This window comes from Pungitius pungitius, chromosome 8 (genome assembly GCF_949316345.1).
Source record: "Pungitius pungitius chromosome 8, fPunPun2.1, whole genome shotgun sequence".
Taxonomy (NCBI): Eukaryota; Metazoa; Chordata; class Actinopteri; order Perciformes; family Gasterosteidae; genus Pungitius; species Pungitius pungitius.
In genome coordinates this window covers 6,366,770-6,378,653 of record NC_084907.1, presented here as the reverse complement: position 1 = coordinate 6,378,653, position 11,884 = coordinate 6,366,770, and the positions used below count along the sequence as shown (strand labels likewise).

Below are 11,884 nucleotides of genomic sequence, written 5' to 3'. Positions count from 1 at the left end.
TTTTCCAAAAACAATTGTCTTTGATGCTACTTTGATAATATATATACATCCATTTTATTTCGTTAAAAACCCACCATTTTTTTCTGCACAGTTCAATAAAATACATTTTGTTTTTCCCCAACTTTTACATTTCCATTATACAAGAGATGATAACTCAAAGTCCGCTTTCTTTCTGTGTGGTTGGACAATCAAAGAGGACAAAGGTCTAAAATTCCCTAACAATCTTGGTGTCTGTGCCGTGAAAAAGTGAAACATCTCGACCACTTCTAAACAAATCGGATGGCAGCTGATACTGATACATCTATTCAATACTGCACACTTTTGGACGAGCTACAGAAAAACAGGTTTACAGAGACTCAAAGTAGCCGACAATGATGCCATGAGAATATTATTACAGCGAGCCGGAGGGAGTAGTGCAAGTGAAATGTTTGTGGCTGCAGGAGGCAACGCTTCCCAAACCTCTGAAAATCACATGTATAAATGTATTTGCCGGCTTAATGACCAAAAAGTTTAGTACTACAGGCCACTTCCAGCTGTGGAGACATTGTTACAGTTGTCTCTTTGTACGGTTGTGTTTTAGCATGATACTTACTGATTATTGGTAGTCATTAGTTTTTGCAAGCACATGAACGAGTAACAAGTATAAGTATATATTGGAAAAGGCGTTGTGTTGAATGGAATCAATTCATGCAGAATAAAAAGCTGGATAATTTTGATTCCTACCTCTAAAATAAAAGAATATACAAGTTTCATTTCAGTTTACGGGGAAAAGCAAATTTTGGTGGAGCTGACTTTATTGCATCCACAAATCGCGTAACTTCATGGACAAATAGACAGGACTTCAGCCATGCTGCAGTAGATCTATTTCTGGCCTCCAATACCAGCTGCTCAGTTTTAAGAGTTTCCTTTGTTCATGAATCAAATGAAGCAGTACCAAGACCTGCAACAAAACAAACCATCTGTTGCTAAATAAACGATCAAGTGGTGTAAGGAATGCTGTCGGGCGACTTGCTGCAGGGTGGAACAGAAGGACCGACGGGTCGAAACAGTTCACAGCTGAGTCAGAGTCACTTCCTTATCACACTAAATCATTGCAGCTATGGCTCCTGGAGTTGTGTTTACCATGCGGGGAGAGTTTTATTTAGGTCTTTTTATGCACAATGACTTGATCAAGTTAAATGGGGTACCTACCAGATAACACAAACTACTACTTTAATTTGACATCTATGGGGCAGTGACTCCTTTTTTGAGAATGTTGTTGGTTTTAAATAGTTCGCACACTTTTTGTCTAAACCATACAAATCTGTTAAACCACTGTTTAATGGGCGGTTATGTGCCAGATTTAAGAAATGAAATGCTGATTTGACAATGTTTTTCCTTCCATAGAAACACAATGTGATTAAATAAGCGAGCAAACAAGGAGGCAACTATCTCTCAGTAAGAAGGTGAATAGTCAATATTGTGTTTCCTATTGTCAATCCTTCTATTAAAATAAAAAATAAAAATCTTGTTTCACAAGAGCATCAAAGTTTGTTTAAGCCTCAGTATTCTTATACGGCCTACATTGTTTACCAACCAATCCCTACGTCTAGGACCTTTCCCTTAGTTGTGAAGTCAACCTGCGCCAGCAGCGTCTCTGCCCCCCCCCCCCCCCCCCCCCCACGTAGAAACCATCCAGAGGCAACGCCTTTGCACTGGGGGACACCACTACTGTACTTCACCACGCATATTCAAGTCAATCGCACATATGCAGTTCTGCTGCGCCTTAAACGGCCGCCAACTGGTAAAGCAACACCATTTTTTAGTTGCAAGAAACAAATATATGTGTGTTTTTGTCTCTTTAGACGACCCAGCTCACTTTCCGGTTGGATTTCCTGCCGGGCTGCCGATGGCGCCCTTCCCCGGCCCGCCTCACGCACCGCCAACACATTCAGACGCACGTTGCACAACAACCACCGCTTACGTGCCAAACATTTAGACCAAATTACTAGAACAAAGTCATGCATGTTTGAAAACACTGTTTGCATCCCCTTCTCATGGAAATATGGAAATAAGAAATGCGTGGATATCATAATAAAAGTGTTGAAAATGCTTCTTTAAATAGAAAAGCCTCCACCTGCCTGTAGGGGCCGCTACTCCCTCACTTTTATTTTGTACATAAAATGAGAATCAGAGGGATCCTTTGTGCTGCATGCTGGAGTATTGTTGTCAAGTTTCAAACACATGGAAATACATCTATGAATCTCTTTTATAACGTTATTTTTAAGCAATTCTTCTTTCATGGAAGCCTCTTGTTGGTTCATCCTCTTGGTGAGAATATAGTGGCATTGAGTTCACCAATTAAAAGAATATGATCTTTAATCGTTTGAGTTATTTTTCTTGCAAAGTGTTTAATTGGTCTGGTTCCCCGTCACTATGTGCTGTGAGAACCTTATGCAGGACTTTTAGGCAGTATTCCAACATGGTATTAGTAATGTTGCTTAAGTAAAGGATGTGAACACTTCCTCCACCACTGGCATGTTTAAACTGATGGCTCGATGCACTGTGTTGAAAAGCTATTGGTTTCAGCCGTGTGTGCGTGCATGTGATGATGAGTTTTCAGAACACGACATCCTTTGGAGCTTTGCAGTAATTGCTTCACAAACCCTCTTACACGGAAATTAGGCTTTGTCAGAAAAATCCATAATGTGGTTGCTTGTTATTCAGTCTGACAAAAACGACCAGGCTCAGTTTAGCCCTCTTCCGTTGGGATTGTGGGCCGTTAAATAACAGGAGTGTGGGTGTGCTTGCATTCAATCCCCTAACAACCGGCCCCACTCCTTCTTATAGTTTCCCCACACAGTCCATTAATCAATACAGTAATAGTGCTGACTCCAGATGTCTAAGTCATCGACGTGACGAGGGCTATAACGGGAAGAATGACCCCCGGCTCTATTTGCTGCTCCGCTCGGTGTCTAAATTAGGATCTCTCCTTGAAGTGCAGCTCAGACTGCTAATGAGCACTACGCGCCGACGTCGTGGACGGTGCGGCAGATAATCTTTACCCCCGGCACTAATGTTCCGCTCCATTCCTTCTTCCTCCTCTCACTTTCCCTTCATTCCGACCCGTCCCTCTGATTGTGCTTTGTTCGGCATGAAGACGTTCTCGTCTGGCCCCGCGGCCCGAAGCTGCTATTAAGACGTTTTCAGCATTTTTTCAAAACCGTCCCACTCCATTCCTTTCTTCTGTTTCCTTTCCTTCTGCAGAATCCCTGTGGTATTCTTAGCGGCCCTTGCACACGGAGGCCAGGCACGCTAACACTAATAATTCTCAGAAATCAACCGATGCCGATCAGGTTTTAGATGTATCCCCTGAACTCATTCAGTGAAGTGCGTGTAGGAGCAATTGCTGCGTGCTCAATCAGCCCTGAGATGCCCCAAAGAGATACAGGCATCCCAAATGGAACCACATGCTTGGAAACACAAACAGACTTGACAGCATTATTTATGTTCAAATGAACTATTTTTGCACATGTTCCATTACCAAAGAGATAGAAGATACGTGTGAAGAGACGTCCACTAAAGCTGCAACAGACCAACAATTAGCTGCTTAGCTCATGGGATGTTTGTATTGCCAATGTTGTACACACTGCTGAAATGGCTCATCCAATATCCTCCACTTTTAGGTTGCCATGAATTTAGTAAAGACATTTATTGTCCCCCCCAGAGGACAAATGACAACAACTCCGAGGGCTCATTTGACATGTGTTGATATTTTAAAATGTTGGATCCAGTGGATTCCACCAAAAAACAGTTCCAGACACTGTTGCCCCCTTGATACATTTTAATGGGTTTAGTCGTCATTTCACATCATCAGGAAGGAAAACTTGAAACGCTTCTATTCCCACCAGCCGTGCATCGCGCTAGTCGCTAATTAGCAAATGTACACATGCTAAGGCTAAGAGGGTAAACCTGATAGCAGCTAGATGTTAGCATTGTCATTGTGAGCCTGTTAGCCTGCAGACCTTAATGTTTAGCCCTAGCCAGCATGGCTGCAGAGTGACTCCATCTTCTTTTTTATCAGAACATGTCTTGTGTCATTAGAAACAACGCTAAATACACAGGAAATTGGAGACAAAATAAAAAGTGCCCCAAGCTGCAGTACAGCTGTTCTGTCCAGTTTGACCTGTATTTCATTGTGCAGAGAGACGTTCCTGTGATGGAGCCTACCGATGTAAATGTGGACAAAATAATAAAAACACAGGAAAACATATTAAATATCAGCAGCACCGCAAACTGCGGCGGCCAAAATAACCAATTGATCCATTTACTGTAGGAATTTTTCATCCGACTGCATTAGTTTGACCTTGATCTGTTAAAGTGGTCAACTCTTTAGTTCAATACCACACATTGGCAGCAGGGGGCTTAGAGTGTTTGACACCGACAGCCACTTCATGATGCCAAACTGATCACATGATAGGAACCATTCATAATTGAGGATGAATTTAGTCATTCCAATAACCTGGTGGGGATGTTGGACTACATTATAATGATTATGATTGTAAAAGTGTACCCCATCAAGTGGCCACTTGTCAAACACAGTCGCAAAGCTCCACGTAGTATACTCCAGAAAATGAAGAGCATTTACATGTTTCATGTGGTCTTGCAGTATGTTCCAACCTCCGTTATCAATATAAAATCTTTAATTTGCACTTTAATTGGTGGTATGAGTTCCAAAAAAAGAAATTTGAAACAAAAAACATATATAATTTCACCTTTAAAGTCTCACAGGCTGAAATCTTAAGTCAAATCCCCCAAAAAGGGCATTACATCCAAAATCACATCAGCCCATCCTAATTGGGAGAGTGACCCGCCATCGTATCTCATTTTCTCACGTTGTTGCAGTGTGTGTGAGGTTTATGGTGTGAAACAGTTGAGCTGACACACTGACAGCTGCCCACCGGTTGACTTGAGACCAATCAGCTGTGGGTAGGAGGACATAAAACTAGTGGGCTGGCATTATGCTGCGTGTTTGAGCTACTCGTGTGGAAGGTCTTTGGAGATATTATGATTCATTGCAGTTAATGAATAAAATAACACAGTGGGCTGTGTGTTGCAGCACCACTCTCCCTTTCCTAAAGGCATGTAATGAAGCCTCGTGGGCCACTGTGTTCATTTCGACCGAGTCAGATGTCAGTGCTCAAAGTAAAAGAAAACTTAAGATTTTTCTTCTTCAGGCAAGCTTTTAACTTTAAAGATGCTACCTGGTGTTTTCGCCCCCTTTTCATGCTTCTCAGATCCACGAGCACCTGCAGCAACGAGGGACCCGCGAGAGGCTCCTCGCACCGTGTGAACTCAAACTGAGAAACTGGCCTGTTGTCTTTTCACCCTCTCTCTCTCTATTCAATAGCCTCCAAGTATCTTGACAACCTTGCCTGGTATTTTGGCAGCAGTTCCTTGAGTGTTGATGTCAGCTGAGGGAGGGGAGCGAGGGAGGGACAGAGAGAGAGAGAGAGAAAGAGAGGGGAGGGGGAGGAGTGAGCGGGCTATTCAAGGCACTTGTCCTCTGTCTCCCTCTGACCATAGAGGAGGGGGAGGCGCACATGCATTGAGAGAAACACACACACACACACACACACACACACACACACACATAGTGGCGGCCACATTTTCACAGCCCGCTCTTCAGACTGACAGCAGCAAACGGAGTTGAGAGGCAGCGCGTTAGAGAGAGGCAGCAAGAGAAAGAAGCTTGGAAACACAAGGGAGGGCATCCACAGAGGAGAGGGGATTTACCCCCCTCTTTTTGCCTCTTTTATCCCTCACAGGGGCCACAAAAGGATTCTCCCCTGTACTCCTTTTCGAGTGAACTTGCTCTGCTTCTTTGAGGACCCCGCACCCTGCAATGGCAGCCGCGGCGGGACATGGGAACGCCGTCTACCTCTCATCTCGCTCCTCTCATCTATGGACTTCACTCCTCTGGGCTCTGCTGACCATTTCAAGCCCTGTGTGGGGGTTTAATCTTGATACTACTCACACACTGCACAAACTGGGGGACCACGGCACCTTTTTTGGTTTCTCTCTAGCGCTTCACCAGCAGCTGACCCCCGAGCCTCAGAGCTGGTGAGTTGGTGAATGCGGCACTGAGGTCCGTGGCCTCTGTGTCCACCTCACATATTTCGGTTTAAATGTGCATTATGTCATACATTCTGCACCTGCTCCTTGTGCTACATGTTCACCATACCATGCATTTCCCACATCAGGGCAGTTGAAAGGGGACATTGGAGGGGTTGTGGGGCTTCTACAGTTACCACTTGTATGCTGCATCAGTTCCTCGGTTTTGCAAAATCATTGTTTCACCCTGAGCTTGGTGCAGGAGTTTCAGCATGTCTATATGCAGCATGTGTCGCCAGAGCAGCCCGAGCTCTGGGGGTAGTAGACAGTGATTTACAGTAAGTGGAGAGTGGATGAGAGAAGGCTTCTGCTGAATCAGCTCGCTGTGATTCCAGATGAAAAAAAAGCTTCTTGAGAGATTTCTTGCCGAGCGAGTCGGATGCTGAGTTCTTCACACACGGGGGGGGGGCAAAGCTCTGTGTGTAGTATTTGTGTCCATGGGAGCGGTGTGTGTTAGCTAAGTTTATTCTCTGTTCTGCTGTTTGCCAACAGCTGTTCTGTCGTGTCTTAGTGTGACTGAAAGTCCTGCTCCCGTCCTTCGGTAATCATGAATAAATGATGTCAGCATTGCTGCCTGTAAATCTTACTGTAAAGCACACAGCGTGACGGTGAATATGAGATGGCCTTGATTTAGCTATCCTTACTGGAGAGGTTGTGATTAATATTTCATCTGATTAGGTGCCCAAGTGAACATATTGATAGGATAGAGGCCTGTGTTTCCCACTGCAAATCCATTCGGCGGAATTATGGCCAATCAAAAACTTCCTAAAAAAACTTTCAAACTAAAGAATGTAAAAGTAACTAGTGGTGTTTTGCACTACCAGAGTGTAAAAAAAACCCCTCCAGTACAAGTACAGAGGCAGCATGAACAAAAGTTCTGCTGATAAATGGACTCTCTGCATGTTATATTGTAGAATATTTACTATTACATATCTTATCTTCTGTGATGGTGTACAAATACGTTGTCAACCTCCAAGACCTGGAGCTGCCTAAGTAAAATGTGTGTGTGTATGTATGGCATGGAAAATACATGAGCACCGAACAGAGAGTACACACCGAATACTTCACTCAAGTCCCTATTTTGGAGCTCTATATATATATATATTTAACCGTTGGCTCCTCAGTTTACTCGAGCTGTAGTCAACCTGTCGCCTGGTAAGACCAGGGCATTCATGCAGGCCCTCAGGGGGCGAGAGTCGTGTCGCCCCTGTGAAACACGCTCACCGTCCACAAGCATTCCGGAAAACTTATTTTAAAATCCGGGACTCCGGGTATTGGATCGCTCACTACCGGGGCCTACGGAGAAAATGCTGCGCCAGAGTAGTTATTGCCAGGAGGAGACAGTCAGTAAAGTGGCCCCCATGTGCTGATGTGATGCGCCTACTGGAATAGAGTGGCATGAGTAATGCGGGTGCCGGTATGCTGTGACATCGATTGTCTGCCTAGATGACCTTATAACCATTACATCTACTGTATTTTTATGGGATACTCATGTGTACTCATGCATACAATTTCAGATGGTTGGACTTTTTAGGAGGGTAAACCTGCGTCGTAAACTTGTTTGTAGTTGTAATGCGTTTCTGAGAAATGTAACATTAAGTCCAATACTCACCCTCTTTTATCTAGCTATTCTAACAAGTACATTCAGGGATAACCGCCTGACCGCTGCTATGGCAACGGTTAGAATAAACGGAAAGTGCCGATCAGTGAGAGGAAACTCAATGTAAAACTTCTATAAAGTTTGTTGAGAATGATGTGTACTGAAGGTTCATCATGTCTTTTCACATTGTTGAGACTTTATTATGTGACACACATACATACTTTAAGTTGTATGTCTATACGAGCTGTGTCCAGTATACAAAATATAATGAGTGTAAGAAGGATCAAATTGGATCACATCCATTGTTGTAAAGAGAAACCTCAAATCTGAAAACATTCAGCCCTTTGGGACCGTACGAGTTCAAAACACTTTGACTTGATGCACCCTCGGTTGGATAAATGTATTATTCAGAAAGCAGCAAAGCAATTATCTTGCCTGTCTGAATGGTACATTAGCGTCATCGTGGTGCCCTCTCCGGGTTTTTGCTGTTCAGATGTGGGAGTTGAGTTTCCAGAGGTGCTCCCATCATCTCTGCTCATGTGATATTCTTTTATTCAAGCAACGTGGCTCTACCTCACTGTTATCAAATGCCATTGACTCATTTTTTCTTTACATTGGGAGAGTTTGGGTTACAGTCCCGTGTGGTCGTACGATGCCGGTATCATTGTGTGCTGGATTCAAAGAGCAACATGATATTACTGCTTTGATTCTTTGTTTGGTGCTTACTCATAGCTGTATCAAAAAAAAAATGTTAAAGAAATCAACCTCGTCATACTCTCCGAATTTTAAAGTTTCACCCTTTTCTGGTTTTCTGGTTTTTCTGGAGTTGCACTGACTTTTGGAATTATTTTCCTGTAAAAGCAGCACAGGAGTTGTTTTTGTATTTCTTCAAAAGCCCGGATCATACAATGTTGCCGCATGGATGTTTCGCTTTAGATACAGCTGGCGGGCTTATGGAATGAATGTCCTTTTGTTCAGTTTCACAGTTTTTTTTCAGCCCTCAAAACCCTCCGCTCCAATTGAGTATGGCAGCAAAGGTCAACCCCACGTGACACGATGATCTCATATTGACCGATGCGCTATAATGAGGTCCTGTTCCGTTACATGTACACGGGCCTATTCTCAACTTTCTACAGTATATCATCTCTTCTGGTTGTTGCTGTTGTTGTCGTCCTGAAGGCCTCGGTCTAAATGAATGTGGCTTCTTGATGCCAGACCGAGGAGGAGACGAGAGGGTATTTGAGTCGAAGTTATGTGTGTGCGTCCGCTATTTATACGGCCGTATGAGAGGTGCTTCCGCTAATAGTTCAGTGCCTGGTGAAGACAGGAAGCCCCCTGAGCTTCATGCCTCCACTGTCAATCTCCCGGAAACCAATTGTTGACTATCCTGTTGTGTTTTTGGATCGAAGCTTTAATTTCCCGTATCTAGATAATACTAGCAAACTACTTGTAGATGTTGTTTATGCCGAAGGTTGTCACTTTTGTTTTCAGTTGCAGCACATCCATACGTTGACTCCGTCGTTAGAGCGTGGATGGGTCGGACTGGAGAAAGCGGAACGCATCATGTCGCGGCGAGGTTCATGTTCACCACGGACCTGCGTTTGGCGCCTTCATGGTGGGAGTCTCGGGGGCCAGTGGGGCCTCAGGTGGCCGAGTAAGAAACTAAAACGTAACTTTTCTGTTTAACCTTTCATTGAACTGAAGGAGTGATTAACACAGCTTTAACAAACAGTGATTTTTGGATGACCTTCAAAAGGTTGCAGAGATTGCAATGGTCAGTTAGTTTGCAAAAGATAAGAAACTCAGCACTGAGCAGGTTTACGTCAGTCGAAGGCAACCTTTTTTTGGAGGAAAGAGATGGTTTATTTTTCTGAACTTTAAGTTGCTTGCTTTTATTTTTATGAGAAATGCTTTGGGCTTTGGTCTCCATGAGTCAAATCCTTCCTGTATGCTTTTCTTTATCCAACACACACACCATAACTGCATCACATACTGAAAACACTATGAAGAATTTCTTGGGGTGAATTTGCATTAAAATAGCCAAATTAAGGGCGCTTTTCAGCCTCAGCTTAAGGGTTGAGAATGCACCCCCTTTTCCCTCCCTAATTCAATTCATGATTTTTCTCGTGCTCCCTCGATTTCTCCTGTTGTTAAACCTCCTCAAGGGCATCCAGCTGAAAGCCTCGTAAATGTAGGAACTTTATTCATATGAGAGATCAGAACGAGCGATGGGTATATAGCATGTGCTTTGCACCCGGGAATGGACACACACACACACACACACACACACACACACACACACACACACACACACACACACACACACACACACACACACACACACACACACACACACACACATACGATTAATGCTTTTCACTAGCTCCCATTCTCCCATTCCTCCACGCTGGGCTGCCTGGACAAAAGCTCGGTGGGAAGCAGCGCTGCCTCGCCGAGAGCTCTCAGGAATATTGCTCTGCGGACCACGTGCTCAGTGGGACAATCTGCAGAGTCAGGAGGCAAACATGCAACTTCGATCGGGGTGGAGGTGCAGATAAAATGTTGGCAATGTAACTCATTGGTTAAAGCATTGCCCGGGTTGACTATGAATATGGTTTGGTCTGTATGTGGGGGAGGGGCTGATGGGGACGGGAGCTGCGGGGAGGAATAAATCATGGAAGGCCTCCCTGAAGATTAAATATGTGTGTGTGTGTGCGCGTGTGTGTCCATTCCGGTTAACTCTGATAAAGCGTCAGTTTAATCAATCTGCTGATGGGGCCACTCCTGGGAACCGATACAGAACCGTGATCGGAGAGAAGCCGTGAAAAGCAGACAGGAAGAGGATGTAACGAGAGTTGTGCAGCCCTTTGTATGCATTTATTAAAAATGACTCGCTGATTCATCCCACAGTAAAGTGTTTGCAAACCGTCTAATTGCTTTAACGTTATTATCTTTATGTAGCTGCGCTTTGCGTTATCACAGTCACCTGCTTGTCCTTTTTAATTTCCCCAAACATTTATGGGTTGAAGAGCCTCACTAATGTTAGCACATGTTGTCATTTGTGGCATCTTGTGTCGGATTCAAGTGAGTCTGTTTAAGAAACATAAGCTTATGTGTGTGGAGATTGAAAAACAATCTAGTTATTGTTTTTTCATTAACCGCCATATATAACTGTTTTTGACCAAATGTCAGGTTTTATGAAATATTATCCGACAACATTATGTTAACCGATATGAAAAAATAAGAGGATTTTAAATGACATTATACAAAAATAAAACAATAAACCTCAAATTATAAAACATTAAGATCGTACAATGAATCAAACTAAATCATACCAGTCCGCAGTTAAATTAAAAGACCTCACCGATGACGTCAGATTACTTTTTGTTATCTTGCTAATGTAGAAGGAAAGAAGAAGTGAATAGTAGCAGCTACTTTGTAATCATGTGTAAAAGGAATTCCTTTTGGATTTTACATGTGCCTCTTCAGGTACATTATGTTGAGTTGTGTTATTGTCACATGCATTATGAACATGATTATATCTGCTTTTCACCCGTTGCCTGCTGCCTGTCTCAGTCCTTCCATAAAGACGGACGGATGGCAAGAAAAGGAAAGCAGGAGCCATCCAAATGGAGTCAGAGGATCAGAAACCGATCAATAGACGTAGGAGTGTGATACGACAGGAAAAGGAGGGGACGTCCTCTTTACACTTCGGACCTAAGGGCCGATCATTCCCTGGATAGGTTCACGTATTGATCAGTGGGGCAGGTGGTGATCTGAGGGGTTAAGATGCATTGGGACTGAGGAAGTGGTTACTGTTGTCCACTGAAGAGAGAGCATAGTGTTGGTACCATTCGCCTTCCTAAAATACACTTTCGGTGGATACAAGTTCCAGTGTTTTTTGTTTGTTTTGAAGTGAGATAAACCGCCCTTGTGATTGTCCTTGAACAAATCATTTAAGCAGGAAGTTGAGTCACGTCCGTGGGCAGGGAACCACAATATCCCAAAGGTTATTTCTCATGCCCTGGCAGCTGTTTCTGTCTCTCTTTTTGCCATTCATCGAGCATTACCCAATCCCCTTTTTCCTCCCGTGCCCAGACTGTGAGAGAGTGGAGATATTAAAGACACGGT

At 43.7% G+C, this 11,884-nt stretch overlaps 1 protein-coding gene across 3 annotated transcripts in view; it reads left to right on the top strand.

Annotated features, from left to right (window-relative positions):
- Positions 1-5,613: 5,613 nt before the first annotated feature.
- The window catches only part of itga7 (integrin, alpha 7), a 28,127-nt gene continuing 21,856 nt past the window's right edge, over positions 5,614-11,884 (top strand). For all 3 annotated transcript variants that reach the window (XR_005121665.2, XM_037490914.2, XM_037490913.2), the window contains exon 1: positions 5,614-6,102. Coding sequence is in view for 2 of the 3 variants with exons in the window: in XM_037490914.2 (XP_037346811.2) it covers positions 5,885-6,102 (218 nt within the window). In the remaining variant the exon portion in view is untranslated. The remainder of the gene's footprint in view (positions 6,103-11,884) is intronic.